We start from the raw sequence: 20332 nt of genomic DNA on the forward strand, positions 1-20332 counted from the left end.
ATGCGGGAGACCCTGCCTCGTCCAAGAAGACCGAGGGAAGATGCTTCTGAGGACCAAAGGATGAGCAAGGAACTGCTGGTAGGCCCATTTGCTGTACTAGCATTCTGTATGAAGAAATCCATCATGTTGATATGAAATGTGTCTATATAAAATATTTCGAGTGCCTACAGAGGTACGTTGCTCTAGAAATCAAGCCTGTTGCAAAAGTGCTTGCTCCGTGCTATTTAACTAGCGCTTAATGCCAAAATAGGCTTCTAAGCAATTTCCACATTATAATAGGGTCGCCGTATTTCAAAAAGTGAAAATACAGACACTAAAACTGTTGAGCTTTTTTGCGAGATCTCAAAAAGGAAAAAAAAGAAGAGTTTTGAGCTATTTTAAATCAAAATCGCCAATATCGACACTACGACCATGGGTTGCCATAGGTCCAGATTTCCCCAGACATTTCGGCGAGTTCCACCCAGGCTGAATACGTCTGGGAAACTCCGAACATACGGCAACCCTAAAATAGAACAACAATTGGGCAATCATTTAAATGTGGTGGTATCTCTGTGCGTGCCATTTTTGAGCATTTAAAGCTCTTTCATTGAAATGTCTAGTCCTATAACCACTCCTCAAGAAACTTGGTTTTTGAAAATCTAAGTAGAATCATAGAATCCTAGAGTTGGAAGAGACCACAAGGGCCATCCAGTCCAACCCCCTGCCAAGCAGGAAACACCATCAAAGCATTCCTGACAGATGGCTGTCAAGCCTCCACTTAAAGACCTCCAAAGAAAGAGACTCCCACACACTCCTTGGCAGCAAATTCCACTGTCAGGAAGTTCTTCCTAATGTTTAGGTGGAATCTTCTTTCTTGTAGTTTGAATCCATTGCCCCGTGTCCGCTTCTCTGGAGCAGCAGAAAACAACCTTTCTCCCTCCTCTATATGACATCCTTTGATATATTTGAACATGGCTATCCTATCACCCCTTAACCTTCTCTTCTCCAGGCTAAACATACCCAGCTCCCTCAGCCGTTCCTCATAAGGCATCGTTTCCAGGCCTTTGACCATTTTGGTTGCCCTCTTCTGGATACGTTCCAGCTTGTCAGTATCCTTCTTGAACAAGTAATTTTTGGCCAGTTGCCAATCTCCCCTTCTTGGGCAAGGTTCTTGAATCGGTGGTCGCAGATCAGATCCAGGCGCTCTTGGAGGAAACTGATTTGCTAGATCCGTTTCAATTGGGGTTTAGGCCTGGTTTTAGGAAAGAAACCGCTTTGGTCGCCCTGTACGATTACCTCTGTTGAGAGAGAGAGAGAGAGAGAGACGGGGAAATATGTCCGTGTTAATTCTCCTCTGTCTCTCAGCTGCTTTCAGTACCACTGACCATGTTTTCGTTCAGAAGTTTGACTATCCTTGTTCAGAAAGGGGTGCTGTTGGGGCACCAGGTTTAAACATATAGAGGGTCTCCCACCGCCCTGCCCCCAAGGGAAATAAATGGAGTGGGCTTTGGCCAGAGGTCAGCAAGCTTTTTCAGCTGTGGGTCGGTCCACTGTCCCTCAGACCATGTGGTGGGCCGGACTATATTTTTTGGGGGGAAATGAACGAATTCCTATGCCCCACAAATAACCCAGAGATGCATTTTAAATAAAAGCACACATTCTACTCATGTAAAAACGCGCTGATTCCCGGACCATCCGCGGGGCTGGATTTAGAAGGCGATTGGGCCCCATCCGGCCCCCGGGCCTTAGGTTGCCTATCCCTGGCTTTGGCTATGTCTGTGTGAGCGGAAGGAGAGGACACTGAGGTTCAGCTCCGACGGCCTTCTGGCGGTTCCCTCACTGCGAGAAATGAAGTTACAGGGAACCAGGCAGAGGGCCTTCTCGGTAGTGGTGCCCACCCCGTGGAACGCCCTCCCACCAGATGTCAAAGAGAACAACAATTACCAGACTTTTAGAAGACATCTGAAGGCAGCCCTGTTTAGGGAAGCTTTTAATGTTTGATTATTGTATTTTAATATTTTGTTGGAAGCCGCCCAGAGTGGCTGGGAAAGCCCAGCCAGATGGACGGGGTAGAAATAAATTATTATTATTATTATATATTATTATTATTATTATTATTATTAGTGCTTTTTGTGCATAGGAAAGAGAAGTTGGGGGGGGGGAATCTGCAGCCCAGCCCGTGTGTGGTTTTACTCAGAAGTAAGCTTGATTGTTTTCAAAAAACAAACTTCACCCTCCTTTTTTAATTGCAGAGGAAGGCTGACGAGGAGAGAGAGAAAATTGTCCAGGAATGGAAGGATCTCTGTCGTTTCCTGGAAGAACAGAAGGAGCAGCTGATCGGGTGGCTGGAAAGCCTCGCAGGGAACATTATCGAGAGACGGGGGGAGAGTCTGTCCTCGGAGACCCCTCCGCCGAGTGAAACGGGGGGAGCGCAGGAGCACATTGGCTGCCAGCAGGTGAGACTTGGCCAATCCAGTGAGAAGACGGGACCGTTTATTGCTCATCCATTCATTGGAGAGTCAGCGTGGCCTAACGGTTTGAGTGTCGGACTCAGACCTGGGAGACCAGGGTTCGAGTTCTCACTCGGCCGTGATGGAGCCTTGAGCCAGCCACTGCCTCTCGGCCTAACCTACCTCACAGGGTTGTTGTGGGGGGAAGAAAGGAGGATTTTTTCATTATTGTTGTATTCCAAGAGGAGCCCGTTTTCATGCATCCTGTTGCTTCGGCGTTAATGTCCGCAATGCAGACTGTTATCCCTGTTATGAGACGTCCCGGGGGGGGGGAGGCAAGTTGTTAGACTGACCCCCAGGTAGGGACGAAGCCTGCGTGCCCTCCTGGCTACTCGAGTCCAGGGGCACATTAGTAATATCTGATTGTTTCCCCAGCTTGAAGAACAACACACACAAGCCGTGATGGCTAAAACTACTTTATTGCAGTTAAGATGCAGAGTATGTCTCTGCTTGCCAGCTCATGATTTCAGAGCTGTCCATAATAGCGTCTGGCATCCTACGAGCCAGAACTGAAAGTAAGAATACAACAGTACAGTAAAAAAAACATCACGTGTGTGAGAAAGCTGGTAGGACTGGTAGCTTTCCACAGGATAAAAACAGACACAGTCATGCTGGCCTCGCTGCTGCAGCGTTCGCAGCTCGGCTTGTAATAATATCCTGATAGTTCCAAGTCCCTCTTGTTGTCCTCTCTTCCCATCAGGCCGCCGGCAGCTCCAACAGCAGGAAGGAGTTTCCGTTTCCAACAAGGCAAGGCTACTTCCTCGAGGTGGAGCTGAGGCTTCGCCATTTCTCCGAGAGGAGGAAGACCGTCATGAGAGAGGCGCTGAACTGCTTCCGAGGTGAGCAGGGGTCTTCCGGGTTCTCCGCTTGGACTACTGCAATGCGCTCTATGTGGGGCTACCTTTGAAGGTGACCCGGAAACTGCAATTAATCCAAAATGCGGCAGCTAGACTGGTGACTGGGAGTGGCCGCCGGGACCACATAACACCGGTCCTGAGAGATCTGCATTGGCTCCCAGTACGTTTCCGAGCACAATTCAAAGTGTTGGTGCTGACCTTTAAAGCCCTAAACGGCCTCGGTCCTGTATACCTGAAGGAGCGTCTCCACCCCCATCATTCAGCCCGGACACTGAGATCCAGCGCCGAGGGCCTTCTGTCGGTTCCCTCACTGCGAGAAGCAAAACTACAGGGAACCAGGCAGAGGGCCTTCTCGGTAGTGGCGCCCGCCCTGTGGAACGCCCTCCCATCACAGGTCAGGGAAATGGACAACTGCCTGACATTCAGAAAAAACCTGAAGGCAGCCCTTTTTAGGGAAGTTTTTAATGTTTGATATTTTGTATTTGATTTCTGTTGGAAGCCGCCCAGAGTGGCTGGGGAAATCCAGCCAGATGGGCGGGGTACAAATAATAAATATTATTATTATTATATTATCCCTTGGGCAGCGAGGCGGCCATAAAATCTCTAGTGAAGGTCACTGTTCCATTTAGCTCTGACTGACAGAGGCCCTGGGATTTCAGACGGGGCACATTCTCATTTGGAGACACCGGCGATTGAACCTGGGACCTTTGGCACACAAAGCAGACTTTCTTCTACTGGGCTGCAGCTCTTCCCCATACGCAAGTTGCTTTATACCTGGTCGGATCATCGCTCAGAGCTGTTAGCCTTGAGGAGTCTCAAACCTTGTGTTTTCTTTTTTCTTTTAAAAAAAAATTTAAATCATTTTTTCGATACAAACATCAACCACAAAAAACACAAACAATAAAAACCATAATAACAATAATAACAAGTTACAGGTAGGTAGCCGTGTTGGTCTGCCATAGTCAAAACAAAATACAAAAAAAAAAAATCCTTCCAATAGCACCTTAGAGACTAAGTTTGTTCTTGGTATGAGCTTTTGTGTGCATATTTTTTTTATAAAGAATTTATTGGTTTTTCCATAACAAAGAACAATCCAACACCTTCACCAACATTAACCCAACACTTACCCACCACAACTAAAACTAAACAAATACAAACATACCAACGATTCTTCTTCTTGTTTAAATACAAAAAAAAAAAAACTTCTTGGTCGAATCATTACAGTTGACTTCCCCTGCCTTCTCTCCTCGGTTCCAATTCCAGATTCTACTTTAATAACTTCATATTCTAAAAATTAAATTCATTTCAAAATTCAAAACTAAACATTCTTCTTAAAATCTTATTTTTTAGTTTACAATAATATTCCACTTCTTAACTTTACTAAAATCCGATCATATTATAACTTCATAGTAATTAATAACAAACTCCATATCTTAACATATTATTCTTAAATCAAATCATAACAGACATCTTTCCCTTAAACTGCTGCTAATAAAAAGAAATCAAAATATCCCTTTTCTAGTTCAAAAACTTAAAATCTTGACACACCGGCTTCAGGGTACCGTAATAAACCGTTTTTACTTTACCCTTAATACAATTCACCCTATCCCCCTTCTAACCATTTTCCTTCTCCGTCTTACTCCGGAACCACTCCTCAAATTGTCCTCTTTTCTTGTAAGTCCACAGATCCAGACAAAGTCCACAACAGTCCTTGCATAGAGCATCAGGGTACGCAGATCATCTTCTTCCAGCTTCTCCGATTCAATGTTCCATTCTTCTTTTATTTGTAGACATATTGATTTTTTCCCCATCACTCCCGAGCTCTCACCTCGAGAGTTGGATATAGAAATCTTCCCCGTCCTGGATCTGCCCCCCCAAAGGACGTTTCTTTTTTCCGGAGTCGCCAAGCCATTTTGCTCTGTTCTTCAATCATCCCCTTCAGCTCTTTGCCAAGGCTCTCTTCCATTGCAGCCATGTCCTGAAAAGTCTCCTCTGTGGGAAGTACCTTTTCTGCCATATCCCGGTTCAATATCACCAATTTCTGGTTAAGCAGTTCCAGTCTCAAAAAATAATCCTTTGTTCATCAGTCAATCCATGGTTCGTAACCAACTCAAAAACGAAACCCAGCATGGCAGAAGCGGGCATAGGTATCAAATTTCAGTTTCAATTTCAATATTTTTCCATCTTGGTGCCAGTAGTTTTCCACTCAATCTCAAGCTTTCGCAGCCATTTTCCCTGGAGCCAGGGCTCAAAAACTATAATTTTAAAAAGAGATATTCTCCACCGTCTTGCTCCCCCAAAGGGAGATCTAAATAGTCTCACTTGTCAAAAAATCAGTACTTTGTAACCATCACTGTAACAGCAGTCTCTCGAAACCGTTATTTTCTTTCCACCGAAGGGAGGGAGGCAGGCTTCCTTTCCATAATACCTCCCGGATCGTTAAATACGAAAAATAAGTCCAGTCATGTACTCACAACCACCGGGCTTCCTTATTTTTTTTTCCTCTGCAGGGAGAACGATGTTGCTTACCGCGGGCGGCGGCCGCCGCTTCGCCGACCCGGTTGGGGCATGTCCCCTAATGGCCCGGCTCCGTAGTCCCTTCACCCCCACTCCCCCTTTACAGGGGGAGCGAGGGAAGGGTTCGGAGCCTTAGCGGGCCCGCCGGGGAGCCCAAGGCGCGGGACGCTCTTCCCGTGCCTCACCGGAGCCCCGCTTAGCGGTAGCGGGGCTCCAACCGCCGGGCCGGCCTGGGTCGCCTCGCTGCCGAGGCAACCCACGACCGCCTGCGATGGCGTCGCCGGAAGTGGAGCTTTTGTGTGCATATACACTTCTTCAGATACACTGAAATAGAAGTCACCAGATCCTTATATATAGTGAGAGAGTGAGGAGGGGTATTACTCAGAAGGGTGGTGGAATGGGTGATTGGCTGATAATAACAGTTTGACAATTCAAATTTGAATACACTGATATACCTATGACTACACCTTTTTTAAAAAAACACTGTTTCCCCACCTCTCTCGCCTACTTCTACTTCGGTAGACTCATAATCTGGGGAACCGGGTTCGCGTCTCTGCTCCTCCACATGCAGCTGCTGGGTGACCTTGGGCTAGTCACACTTCTCTGAAGTCTCTCAGCCCCACTCACCTCACAGAGTGTTGTTGTGGGGAGGAAGGGAAAGGAGAATGTTAGCCGCTTTGAGACTCCTTCGGGTAGTGAAAAGCGGGATATCAAATCCAAACTCTTCTTCTTCTTCTTCTTCCCACCACTGTCCACCTTATCGCTTTCTTCATACCAGAGTACGGTCGAGGAAGGTGAAATGTGTGTTGTTCCGAATACAAAAAAATAAGCAGGTTCTCTCTTTGCCTTCTTTCCAGAGTCCCTGAAGACGGAGCTCGAAAGTCTGATTGGTACGTCCCTGGCTCTGACGGGACCCAAGGGGTGTTTCGTTTTAAATAATAGCCAAAACAGTGTGAACTTTCGACTTATGATCCCCGGCGGATGCCATTCAGAGGCGCATACCGCCTCCAACAGTGGTGACAGAGCCAAGCTGCCTGTTAACTAGCGACTTGCTTGTTCATGGCTTTTCAAGCAGCTTATGAGGATGGGGGGTAGGGAGGTGCGGGGTGGGAGAGGGCAGGATGAAATCTGAACAATGCCTTTTCTTGCAGCTCCTCCGTTTCTTCCGGAGTCTTGTCTTAAGGATTCCAGAACATCTCCCCCATCTGGATCAGGAGCATTTCCTCGGGAGCAACGTGAAATGGCAACAGATGTGGGATCTGTGGTTCAGGTGAGACTGTTTCTTTTATTTTCTTACGCTACTGGGCAGTGTGAGCAGTTTTGGAGGCAGAATGTAAGGACTCAGCTATACAGCTGCAATTATAACCGCTTTAAGTGTGTTTAATGGGACGCGGGTGGCGCTGTGGTCTAAACCACAGACCCTAGGGCTTGCCGATCAGAAGGTTGGCATTTCGAATCCCTGCGACGGGGTGAGCTCCTGTTGCTCGGTCCCTGGTCTTGCCAACCTAGCTGTTCAAAAGCACGTTAAAGTGCAAGTAGATAAATAGGTACTGCTCCCGCGGGAAGGTAAACGGTGTTTCCGTGCGCTGCTCTAGTTCGCCAGAAGCGGCTTAGTCATGCTGGCCACATGACCCGGAAGCTGTATGCCGGCTCCCTCGGCCAGTAATGCAAGATGAGCGCCGCAACCCCAGAGTCGTCCGCGACTGGACTTAACTGTCAGGAGTCCCTTTCCCTTTACCTTTAAGTGTGTTTAAAGTGCATTATAAAATTGTGACACCAGATGGCACTGGTGAGCTAATGGCAAAATCCATATAGATTTTAAAACTTTTTTAAAAAAGCATTTTCACAGCGGGTTTGTTTATTTTATGTGTACATTCGGCCCAAGTATTCTAAACATCACACACACCTGGTTACCCGAGTCTGATCACAAATGCTGATTTCCTTCCTAGAATCTGCTGAAGTTTGAGGATGTGGCTGTGGATTTTACAGATGGCGAGTGGGACCTTTTGGATGCCCCTCAAAGGACCCTCTACAAGGACGTCATGCGAGAGAACTACGAGAACACAACCTCACTGGGTAAGAGAGCAGGTCTGGGTTTTAAACCACCAGCCACAGGGAAATCTTTCTATTTATTTACCAAAACGTCTACACTGCTTGACCGCTGTAAAACGTCTAAGCGGTTTACAGCAAATATTAAAAACAGAGGAGAAACATTTTAAAAAGATTTTGAAATTAGTAGTAGGAAGGATAGCCGGGGGCAGGATGTCAGGCTGGCAAAGTAGTTGGGTGTCTCCCCCTCCTGCTGCGACCAGCTCCCCCCCGCAATGGATTCAAACTACAAGAAAGAAGATTCCACCTAAACATTAGGAAGAACTTCCTGACAGTAAGAGCTGTTCGACTGTGGAATTTGCTGCCAAGGAGTGTGGTGGAGTCTCCTTCTTTGGAGGTCTTTAAGCGGAGGCTTGACAGCCATCTGTGAGGAATGCTTTGATGGTGTTTCCTGCTTGGCAGGGGGTTGGACTGGATGGCCCTTGGGGTCTCTTCCAACTCTAGGATTCTATGATTCTATGATCTACGGGGACTAGTTGCCATGCTCATGTGAACCAACCTTGTTACTTTGCAAGAAGAGTGATTTTTTTGCTGACCCGCTCCTGACAGGTGTGGTCTGGGGAGTTTTACGAGGCCAAATAGAGAGACCCGGAGGGCCGCATTCACCCCCGCGAGGGTCCGGTGCTCCCCACGCCTTCTGTAGACTCAGAAATGACCTGTGACTTCCTCCTCTTCTCCCCTGGCTTCCTTCCTGCCCAGTTCTGGCCATCACCAAGCCTGACGTGATCTCTCGGCTGGAACAAATGGACGAGCTGCCGGCATTGGATCTCCACAGCGCCAGGGACCACGTAGGAGGTATGCCATTCAAAAGTAATATTTGCTGGGAAGGGGAAAGCGATGATAACGCGGGATGGGATCCTGGGCAGTGGGAGGAATTGTACCCATTGGCGGCCTGGAGCACAGCAAGGTTGTTTCAACCCCACTGTGTCTCAAGTCGCTTTCTTTGAGTTGTCGTACAGACCACAGAGGGGCACATGGGGGTCTTCATCCAATTCCCATTCCCCATTCTTTCCTCTTCCCTGTTCTTAGCCAGCACAAACCCCGACACGTCGGCAAAAGTGGAGCAAGGGAACGAGATCTGGGCTGAGCATCGGCGCAGGCTGGAAGGAAATGCTTGCAGCGAGCGAACAGGTGATGCCCCTTGGAAACCACAAACAAGCTTTTTTTTGGCTCCAGAAGTTGGCTTCTTCTACAAATGGGGGGAGGGGTCCTTGAAGCCATCATGTCTTGATAGACCTGTCCTCCCCTAATTTGTCATGCCGGCTTTCGATCTCCTTTCCTATAGATGCCAGACTGGCTCCTTCCTTGTTGTCCTTCTGCCGGCAGGTGAAATCTCATTTATTCTGACAGGCCTCTGGGAACTGACTGCTTTTGTTTTAAGCAAAAAGGCTTTAAAAGTGCTGCTGCTGCTGCTGCTGTTATTGATGGTGATGATGATGATGATGATAATATAATAAAATAATAATAATAATACCCTACCCATCTGACAGGGTTGCCCCAGCCACTCTGGGCAGCTTCCAACATAATAAAAACACAGCAAAACATTAAACATAAAAAACTTCCCGAAACAGGCTGCCTTATCTGTTTTAATAAATTATATTGTTTTTAATTCTATCATAGTTTAATTACCTTTTTAAAGTAAATCCTGCCAACCTAGCAGCCCGAAAGCACACCAATGCAAGTAGACGAATAGGTACCACTGCGGCGGGAAGGTAAACGGCGTTTCCGTGCGCTCTGGTTTCCGTCACGGTGTCCCGTTGCACCAGAAGCAGTTTAGTCATGCTGGCCACATGACCCGGAAAAGCTGTCTGTGGACAAACACTGTCATGTGACAAAGACGCATGAGAGCAGGAACGGCTGTTGGATTCCAACTGCCATAACTGCCATTCTAGTCTGTAACTGTCTTTCAGTGCTGTGTGAGTTACTTACCTTGACTGTGGTGACTCTATACTTACTCTATACTGTGCCAGTATAGAGAAGTTTATTTTATTTAAGAAGCTTATTTTAAGCTTAATAAAAGTTTTTTATTTGTTTCAATGAAAACTCTGCTTAAATAATTCCCGCTGCACGTCAAACGCCGGCTCCCTCGACCTGAAAGCGAGATGAACGCCACAAACTCATAGATCGCCTTTGACGTGACTTAGCCATCCAGGAGTCCTTTACCTTTTACCTTTACTTTTAAAAGATTATCTTTTAAGTTTTGTTTTTGTTTTATCTGTGTTTGTGTAAGCAGACATAAGTTCTGGTCTGGGGGAAATGACATGATATAAATATTATTATTATTTTATTTATTATTATTATTATTATTATTATTATTACAGTGGTGCCCCGCTAGACGAATGCCTCGCTAGATGAAAAACTCGCTAGATGAAGGCATTCGTCTAGCGGAAGGCTGCCCCGCAAGACGAAATTGTCTATGGGGCTGCCTCACAAGACGATTTTTTTTTGTCGTCTAGCGAAAACCACGGTTTGCATTGCCGCTTCGCTAGACGAAAAACCGCTAGACAAAAAGATTCACAGAACGAATTATTTTCGTCTAGCGGGGCACCACTGTATTATTATTATTATTATTATTATTATTATTATTATTATATTATTTCCCTCTATTTAAGATGTTGTCTCACCTTCCCTCTGTTTTTTGCTCCATCTTGTTGCCGGTGCCATTGTTGCCTCTATCAACCTGAGGCATAGCTCAGTTGGTAGGACATCAGACTCTTGAACTCAGGGTCAGGGGTTTGATCCCCACATTGGGTGAAAGATTCCTGCATTGCAGGGGGTTGGACTAGATGATCCATGTGGTCCCTTCCAACTCTTCTCTTCTCTTCTCTTCTCTTCTCTTCTCATGACTACATGTGAATCACGCTGATATATCTTCTCCTTTTCCCAGGAGTTGCTGAGAGAACAAGAGAGAATGAGGGGAGGGGTCTTCAACCAGAAAACTTTAAGCTGGCAGGGTCACACACTGCATTGCTCCAAAGCACTGGGACCAAGTCCAAATCCCGTGAAAAGCAGGGAGCCCCCGAGACTCAACCCATGTCACCAGGCAGCCATCTTGGAGAGCAGCTGCTGGAACCAGTTCTTTTTGTGGGGCTGGAGAAGAACGCAGCCAACGTAGGGACAGGGCTGCAGAGCCAAGAGCTTTGCTCCACATGTGGGAAGGCCTTCAACAACAGGGCAAGTCTGGTTAGACACCAGAGACTCCACAGCGGGGAGAAGCCGCACACTTGCACCGACTGCGGGAAAAGCTTCAACAAGAGGTCCAACCTTGTTACTCACCAGAGAATCCACACGGGAGAGAAGCCCTACAGGTGTGTGGAGTGTGGGAAAAGCTTCAGCCTGAGCTCTAGCCTCGTCCGACACCAGAGGATCCACACTGGGGAGAAGCCCTACCAGTGCTCCGTGTGCGAAAGGAGCTTCAACCAGAAGCCCTCCCTGGTGGTGCACGAGAGGACCCACCGCCGCGAGAAGCCCTACAAGTGCTCGGCGTGCGAGAAGAGCTACAGACACCCAACGAACCTCATCGCTCACGAGAAGGTCCACCGGGAGGAGAAGCCATACTGGTGCGCGGAGTGCGGGAAAAGGTTCAGCTTCAGCTCTCAGCTGATCACCCACCAGAGGATCCACGCGGAGGAGAAGCCCTACAAGTGCTCCGTCTGCGAGAGGGGGTTCAGCCGGCCCTCCAGCCTCGTGGTGCACGAGAGGGTCCACACGGGAGAGAAACCCTACAAGTGCACGGCCTGCGAAAAGGGCTTCCCCTCCAACTCGAGCCTGGTGAGGCACCAGCTCACCCACGTGGAAGAGAAGCTGTGTGCGGAATGCGGGAAAAGCTTCAGTCCAAATTCCCGGCTCCAGAGGATGCAGGCTGGGGAGGAAATGTCCAAGTGCCCGGGATGTGAGAACCGGTTCGACTCGAGTCCGAGCGGTTTCCCAGGGGTACAGCTTACCAAATGGGGAAAACCTGTTGGCAGACGAAACAGCAGTCAGCGTGATGGCATTCGTATCGTAGATTCTGCGGAGGTGCAACTGGAGGACGATATTTTCAGCCAGAGCTCCCTTCCTCAGCATTATCACATTCACTATGCGGGGTGGGAATGAAATTGAGAGGGTTTTTTGTGTGTGCGCTTGCTGTCTGGAGCTAATGTAGCCCAAAACATCTGCCAGGACGCCAGGTTGATGAAGATCTGCGATTGTAGGGGAACAAGCAATGTATCTTTGGTCTTACTGTAAATATATTTAATTTTCAGGGAAATGTTCTTGGCAGATGGGGGAGAAGTGGGGGGGAAATGTTTCCTCCCTGGAGAAATCTAGTTTGGCTTTGCTCTGGAGCCATTGAAATTGCTGGAGGAGTTGAAAAACCAACTTCTTGTTCTTCTGAAGAGAATTTGCTATGGAAGAATGAAGATGCTTTTCGAACGTAAGATAATTTGGGAGCACACGTTTTTGTAATGTATGAATACACACACACACACACACACACACACATGAAATGTAAACTCAGCTTACTTTCTGCAGGGATAGCTCTGCAATCCTAAGGCCCGTTCAAATGTGGTCCAGATCCAAAATTCCCTTCAATTCCAACGTTCAAGTGGTGCATGATGTTGCTTGTGTGTGGCCAAACCCATGCTCAAGAGGGGGGGGGGTCACAGTGGGCTTCAGGAAAACCCCAGGTTTTGCAAAGCTGTCAGAAAATGTCTAGGGGGCAGGGGAAGCCAAAAGGAAGGAGGGGTGCATGTTCAGTGACCATTTGGGGGACAGGGAGAAGGGAAAGGAATTGGAAACACGAATGCCCAGTCACTTTAAACTGTCATGGCTTCCCCCCCAAAGAATTCTGGGAAGTGTAGTGTGTTAGGGGTGGTTAGACCCGTTAGGGGAGACCCCTATTCTCCTTCCTAGAGCTATAATCCTCAGAGTGATTTAATGGTCATTCCCTCTCCCCAGGGGATTCTGGGAATTGTAGTTCTGTGAGGGGTGCCAGTAGCAGGGCCTGCAGGCTGACCGCCTCATTAATGCCCTGCGATGTTGCCGAAACGGCGAGGGTTTGTGTGTTATGTGTACAGAACAAACTACAGACACCCGTTAAACAATCCAAAGGCCTTTATGCGAAGGAGATCCAGAAGACACACAAAAAAATCATTTGGAAATAAAAGGGAAGTCTCTAAACACAGGGCCACACATGTTTGGAACCAGGGGCAAATCTAAGAAACGGCTGAGGGCACCACGAAAAGGCCCATTTTACAGGAGACGATCATCAGAATGTCCCCCTTCAAGCAAAGCATATCCCCAAAGCAAAAGACGAAAAAAAAGTTTAAAAAACAACCAAAACCCATAAAAACTAACATTGGGAGGAGCAGGAAGCTAGTTTAGTGCCCTGTGGGACTGTCTGAGTGTCCCATGATGCTTGTGGGCATATGGTTGGGGACCCCAGACCTAAAACATTACCCATGTCTTATAAATAACAGTAACACTGATTAATTGTCCGGTGCTTCGCAGACACACTGTCAATAATCTGCACAACAATCCTGTAAGGCGGGTCTGTATCATTGGCCCTCTCCGTATGTTTCCGAGCACAATTCAAAGTGTTGGTGTTGACCTTAAAAGCCCTAAATGGCCTCGGCCCAATATACCTGAAGGAGCGTCTCCACCCCCATCGTTCTGCCCAGACACTGAGATCCAGCGCCGAGGGCCTTCTGGCGGTTCCCTCACTGTGAGAAGCAAAGCTACAGGGAACCAGGCAGAGGGACTTCTCGGTAGTGGCACCCGTCCTGTGGAACGTCCTCCCATCTCATGTCAAAGAAATAAACAACTACCAGACATTCAGAAGACATCTGAAGGCAGCCCTGTTCAGGGAAGTTTTTAATGTGTGATATTTTCATGTATTTTTAATCTTTGTTGGAAGCCGCCCAGAGTGGCTGGGGAAACCCAGCCAGATGCGTGGGGTACAAATAATAAAGTACAAGAAAGAAGATTCCACCTAAACATTAGGAAGAACTTCCTGACAGTAAGAGCTGTTCGGCAGTGGAATTTGCTGCCAAGGAGTGTGGTGGAGTCTCCATCCAGTCCAACCCCCTGCCAAGCAGGAAACACCATCAAAGCATTCCTGAATGATGGCTGTCAAGCCTGCGCTTAAAAGACCTCCAAAGAAGGAGACTCCACCACACTGTCCAACAGCTCTTACTGTCAGGAAGTTCTTCCTAATGTTTAGGTGGAATCTTCTTCTTGTAGTTTGAATCCATTGCTCCGTGTCCGCTTCTCTGGAGCAGCAGAAAACAACCTTTCACCCTCCTCTATATGACATCCTTTTATATATTTGAACATGGCTACCATATCCCCCCTTAACCTTCTCTTCTCCAGGCTAAACATAGAATCATAGAATCATAGAGTTGGAAGAGACCACAAGGGCCATCCAGTCCAACCCCCTGCCAAGCAGGAAACACCATCAAAGCATTCTTGACAGATGGCTGTCAAGCCTCTGCTTAAAGACCTCCAAAGAAGGAGACTCCACCACACTCCTTGGCAGCAAATTCCACTGTCCAACAGCTTACTGTCAGGAAGTTCTTCCTAATGTTTAGGTGGAATCTTCTTTCTTGTAGTTTGAATCCATTGCTCCGTGTCCGCTTCTCTGGAGCAGCAGAAAACAACCTTTCACCCTCCTCTATATGACATCCTTTTATATATTTGAACATGGCTACCATATCCCCCCTTAACCTCTCTTCTCCAGGCTAAACATACCCAGCTCCCTAAGCCGTTCCTCATAAGGCATCGTTTTCAGGCCATTGACCATTTTGGTTGCCCTCCTCTGGACACGTTCCAGCTTGTCAGTATCCTTCTTGAACTGTGGTGCCCAGAACTGGACACAGTATTCCAGGTGAGGTCTGACCAGAGCGGAATACAGTGGTACTATTACTTCCCTTGATCTAGACGCTATACTTCTATTGATTCAAGTATACGTCTGATCGCTAGCCAGTGCAGGTGCATAAATGAGACCCATCGGTGTGCACACAGGGTGTTAAAAAAACAAAACAATAACCCAGGGACTATGGTGAGGAGGAGAGTAAGGAGCAGCAAGGCGTCTCCCTCAGCCGCCAGGACTCCGCAGGGCAGAAGGGAGGAAGAAGCAGGCAGGCAGAGGCAGAGGAAAAAGGCTGGGATGGATCTGCAGCTTCTGCCAGCACCTTTCTCTGGAAGCAGCATAGGCGGAAGCTGCATCTCCATTCCAGTCTTTTTCTTCTGCCTCTGCCTGTGTCTCCTGTCTTCATTGGAGCTCCACTCACCCCTGGTTTTGCTCACACCTGGTGAGCAACGTCTCACCTGGTGAGCAACAGGAAGGTGAAGACACTTTAATCCATTTTGGTCTGGGTTAGTGCGTTTTCTGGTTAAAGGTAAAGTTCATGAAAATTTACTGTATCTTTGTACACACCTGGTTATCATTTAAGCAGAAATTTGGTGTTTTTGTCTTATTTTTAAAGTTGTTAATTTAAAAAAAGGGTTTCGTTTCTTTCGTTTGTTTGATAAATAAAAACAATGTCCTTCCTTTATGACTGAGTATGAGTCTGTATTCAATAAATGTTCACCTTTAAAAAAAAATCTTTGGGTGCCCACCCTAACGAAATGTGCTGCAAATGTGTATATCCTTCAATTCACTGTAGCGCGTTGCTTAACAACATGAACATGGACAGCCCGTCTTGCGCATTCATGATAATTTGTGAAGCTTGTGCTATCGGGGAGGTCCCACACAATACCGCTTTCAATACTGATCGTGTCTGCAAAGCTCACTGAGGACCACTGCTTCATTTCCCATCAATGCGTATCCTGTAATTTCCTGCGGAAATCCCCTGTTCATACCACAATGTTCTGGTTTACTTTCGTTCTGGTTTTGCTCTGCTGTAGCCCCTCCAGAGGGAATAATATGGAAGCATCGGGGAAGCATATCAGTGCAAACTAAAGCAGAACCCATCCACCAATAATGCACCGTGATAAGAATATTTTGCAGTATATTCCTGCAATGAAACGCCAGGGTGGTATTCAACCACGTTCTATGTGCATGGAAATGAGCAAACCTAAGATACCGTATTTTTCGCTCCATAAGATACACTTTTTTCCTCCTAAAAAGTAAGGGGAAATATCTGCGCGTCTTATGGAGCGAATGGTGGTCCCTGGAGCTGAATTGCCCAGGGGCCAAAAGAGGATCGTGCTTTTTATTTTACAAAGAGAAAAGGGGGGTTGAAAGGACCCCGCTCAGCAGCTGATCAGCAAGAGATCGGGAGAGAGATAAAGAGTCCCCGGCTCCCTTTCCCTTTCCTGGCTGATTAGATTATCTGTCTGGAAACTGTAGAAAAGGCTCCCTTTCCTTTAGAAGCTGCAGAAATGTGAGTTGAACCCCATAAAAACGGAGCTTTCCCTCTTTGCTTTTCCCCCTTTGCAAAAGGAGCTTTGCTTTTCCCCCTTTGCAAAAAAAAAAATGCAAAACTTTTAGCTGATCCTCAAAAAAACCCAGGGCTTTTCCCTTTGCAAAAAAGCTGCAAAACTTTTAGCTGATCCTCAAAAAAACAGGGCTTTTCCCTTTGCAAAAAAGCTGCAAAACCTTTAGCTGATCCTCAAAAAAACAGGGCTTTTAGAGGAGGAAAACCAGGAAAATATTTTTTTCTTGTTTCCTCCTCTAAAAACGACGTGCGCCCTATGGTTCGGTGCGCCCTATGGAGCGAAAATACGGTAGTTGTGTCCATGAACCTCAGTAGGACAAGCATAGGCTCTGAGCCCTACTCAGAGTAGAGCCACTGGAGTTAATTAATTTTAGTGGGTCTACTCAGAGTAGGAGTTGGCTGACTACAACCCGATGTTCGGAGGGGCCTTAAATCAGCTGGGTTTCTCCAATCTGCTTCTAGCAACACCATCAGCAGTTGTCAGAGTCGAGAAGTAACGGCAGATTATCTTCTCCAAGGTGAAAGCAGGCAAATCGTTCCTCCCCAATAATGCAGAAAACCAGTTCCTTTGTAGCATCCGGCCACGGTTTACCATTCTCCAGCACCAACTGCAGTTCAACTAATAAATAACCTTGCCGCCATGCAACCAAAGTCGGGAGGGAAATGGCATTGCAGACCGCCGGGGCGACCATAGCAACCTTGAGACTCAAGGCAACATGGGACGGAATCTGGGCTCTTTACAGGGCTTTGCTGGGCGGAGGCTCCTCCCGGAGTCCGAGCGCATTCAGAGCTTCTCTCGTGTGGATCTTCTGGTGGCGGACAAGGACGGCGCGGTGAGAGAAGCTCTTGCCGCAGGTGGCGCACTGGTGCGGCCTCTCGCCCGTGTGGACCTTCTGGTGCCGGATGAGCACGGCCCGGTCGCAGAAGCACTTCCCGCAGGTGGCGCACTTGAAGGGCTTCTCGCCCGTGTGGATCCTCTGGTGGACCATGAGGATCTGCCGCTGGCTGAAGCTCTTCCCACACTCGGAGCACGTGTAGGGCCTCTCCCCGGTGTGGACGCGGTGGTGCTTGACCAGCTGCGAGGACGTGTTGAAGGACTTGTCGCAGTCGGGGCACTTGAAGGGCTTCTCGCCCGTGTGCGAGCCCTCGTGGATCATGAGGCTGGAGCTACGGCCGAAGGCCTCGCCGCACTGCGAGCACTTGTAGGGCTTCTCCCTCGTGTGGACCTTCTGGTGGTTGAGGAGCTGCGTCTTGCGGCTGAAGCTCTTGCCGCACTCGGGCAGCTGAAGGGCTTCTCCCCGACGTGGATGCGGTAGTGCCGCGTGAGGTCCGAGCTGACGGTGAAGCTCTTGCCGCACTGCGAGCAGCTGTAGGGCCTCTCGCCCGTGTGCGTCCTCTCGTGCGCCACCAGGGTGGACTTCAAGCTGAAGCACTTGCCGCAGTCCTGGCACATGAACGGCTTCTCGCCCGTGTGAGTCCTCTGGTGCGCAACGAGCACCGTGGTCCGGCTGAAGCTTCTCCCGCACATGACACACACCTTCTCCCCCCGACTCCTGCGCCTCCTCTTGACGGCGACCGCTTGGCCCCGTTCCCCGCTCACGTCCCCTCTGGGCGCCAGGGAGTTTTTCCATCCCTTTCCCGATCCGTCACGGTTCGCAGAGGCTTCACCCCCTTCTTGGGGCCAGGAGACACCTCCCCACGAGGCCCCAGAGTTTGACCAGCTCGGTATTTTCGAGGTCGGGCTTCTCCTCTTTGCCCTTGGTGATCCACCCATCACCTGCCAGGAATACAGAGAATTTATTCATTTAAGCAGTGCTTTCTTCTGGGGGGAAGAAGAAGAAGAAGAGTTTGGATTTGATATCCCGCTTTTCACTACCCGAAGGAGTCTCCAAGCGGCTCACAATCTCCTTTCCCTTCCTCCCCCACAGCAAACACTCTGTGAGGTGAGTGGGGCTGAGAGACTTCAGAGAAGTGCGACTAGCCCAAGGTCACCCAGCAGCTGCATGTGGAGGAGGGGAGACGCGAACCCGGTTCCCCAGATTACGAGTCTACCGCTCTTAACCCCTACACCACGCTTGCCCCTAAACATTTTGTGAATCTAAGTTTGGCCTCAGTATTTCAATATGAGTAGGAAAATGAGCACCCCTAAACTTTTTTTTTTAATAAGAAAAAAGCACTGCATTTAAGAGATTTATATGCCGCACCGTATTTCAAATAAATCTTTAAGTGGTTTATCATAGATACAAAAAAAAGGCACCCCACAATTATTATTTTTTTTAATCCACATTTCAGAGCAGAACAGAAGAATTAAATACAAATGAATAGATTGAATTCCCCAGATGTGGAATGCCCTCACTAGTGAGGTGAGCCTGTCTCCTTCAATATTAACTTTCAGGAGGAATTTGAACACACTTCTCTTTTCCCAGGCATTGGGCAGCTGCAGAATACTCCGTATTTTTTGCTCCATAAGATGCACTTTTCTCCTCCTAAAAGTAAGGGGAAATATCTGTGTGTCTTATGGAGCGAATGGTGCTCCCTGGAGCTGAATTGCCCAGGGGCCAAAAGAGGATCATGCTTTATTTTACAAAGAGAAAGGGGGTGTTAAAAAGACCCTCTCAGCAGCTGATCAGCAAGAGATCGGGAGAGAGATAAGAGTCCCGGCTCCCTTTCAGCCCCGCCCTCCATTGTTGAATGTGCTGCAGAGGGAGGTTGTTTGTTTTCCCACCGACATGTGACTGGCTGATTAGATTATCTGTCTGGAAACTGTAGAAAAGGCTCCCTTTCCTTTAGAAGCTGCAGAAATGTGAGTTGAACCCCATAAAAACAGAGCTTTTCCTCTTTGCTTTTCCCCCATTGCAAAAGGAGCTTTGCTTTTTCCCCTTTGCAAAAAAACTGCAAAACTTTTATCTGATCCTCAAAAAAACAGGGCTTTTAGAAGAGGAAAACCAGAAAATATTTTTTTTCTTGTTTCCTCCTCTAAAAACGAGGTGCGCCCTATGGTCCGGTGCATCCTATGGAGCGAAAAATACGGTAATTGTAATTGACAATTTGTAATTGTAATTGTAATTTTGAACATTTTAAACTGCAACTGCTTTTCGGTGTTTTTAATTGTGGAAATTGTCCTAAAATTTCTGTGCTATGCTTGTGTTTCTAAATCGCATTATCCTGTTTGCTGCATTGAGCCCTTTGCAGAGGGAGGGTGGAATATTAATTCAGTTAACAAAAACAACAACAACAACTTCCCTCTTCAACATATAAACTAAGACATCCCCTTAAACATATAAGACACCCTCTTAACATACAAACTAAAACAACTACCATATGGGGACCGTAATAACCACTAGCAAATCCAATGGCAGCTGCTGCCCATTGCAGCTGATAGGGCACAATGCAGGGAGCCGAACAGCAGGTGGCGCCACCCTCCTATGGCTTAAAGGTAAAGGGACCCCTGACCATTAGGTCCAGTCGTGTCCGACTCTGGGGTTGCGGCGCTCATCTTGCATTACTGGCCGAGGGAGCCAGCGTACAGCTTCCAAGTCATGTGGCCAGCATGACTAAGCCACTTCTGGCGAACCAGAGCAGCGCACGGAAACGCCGTTTACCTTCCCACCGGAGCGGTACCTATTTATCTACTTGCACTTTGACGTGCTTTCAAACTGCTAGGTTGGCAGGAGCAGGGACCGAGCAACGGGAGCTCACCCCGTCGCGGGGATTCGAACCGCCAACCTTCTGATCAGCAAGCCCCACGCTCTGTGGTTTAACCCCAGCACCACTATATTTGGCTCTGAGCCTCAGGTTCCCATGTATTGTGAATCCCAAACGCGGGTAGAAGAAGTCACAGGAGACAAAAGCCACCTAAGGAAGATGGGCCATACAGAGAAACCCACCTCCCCGTCTAGGTGAGCTGGCTTCGGCACCCCGCCGCTGGCCGTGGAGCAGA

At 47.9% G+C, this 20332-nt stretch overlaps 2 protein-coding genes across 2 annotated transcripts in view; one reads left to right on the forward strand and one right to left on the reverse strand.

Annotated features, from left to right (window-relative positions):
• LOC117042528 (zinc finger protein 260-like) lies at nt 1–12067 on the forward strand. The gene is made up of 9 exons (XM_033142069.1): nt 1–78; nt 2232–2435; nt 3190–3328; nt 6721–6753; nt 7078–7133; nt 7813–7939; nt 8672–8767; nt 9002–9103; nt 10860–12067. The coding sequence occupies exons 1-9, from the start codon at nt 1–3 to the stop codon at nt 12065–12067; spliced, it is 2043 nt and encodes a 680-aa protein (XP_032997960.1).
• Nucleotides 12068–17095: 5028 nt separating this feature from the next.
• Nucleotides 17096–20332, reverse strand: part of LOC117042529 — a 55435-nt gene continuing 52198 nt past the window's right edge. Inside the window, 2 exon segments of the mRNA XM_033142070.1 lie at nt 17096–17668; nt 17671–18182. Of these exon segments, the coding sequence (XP_032997961.1) occupies nt 17130–17668; nt 17671–18182 (1051 nt within the window). The 3' untranslated portion in view covers nt 17096–17129.

Source organism: Lacerta agilis, chromosome 2 (genome assembly GCF_009819535.1).
Source record: "Lacerta agilis isolate rLacAgi1 chromosome 2, rLacAgi1.pri, whole genome shotgun sequence".
Lineage (NCBI taxonomy): Eukaryota > Metazoa > Chordata > Lepidosauria > Squamata > Lacertidae > Lacerta > Lacerta agilis.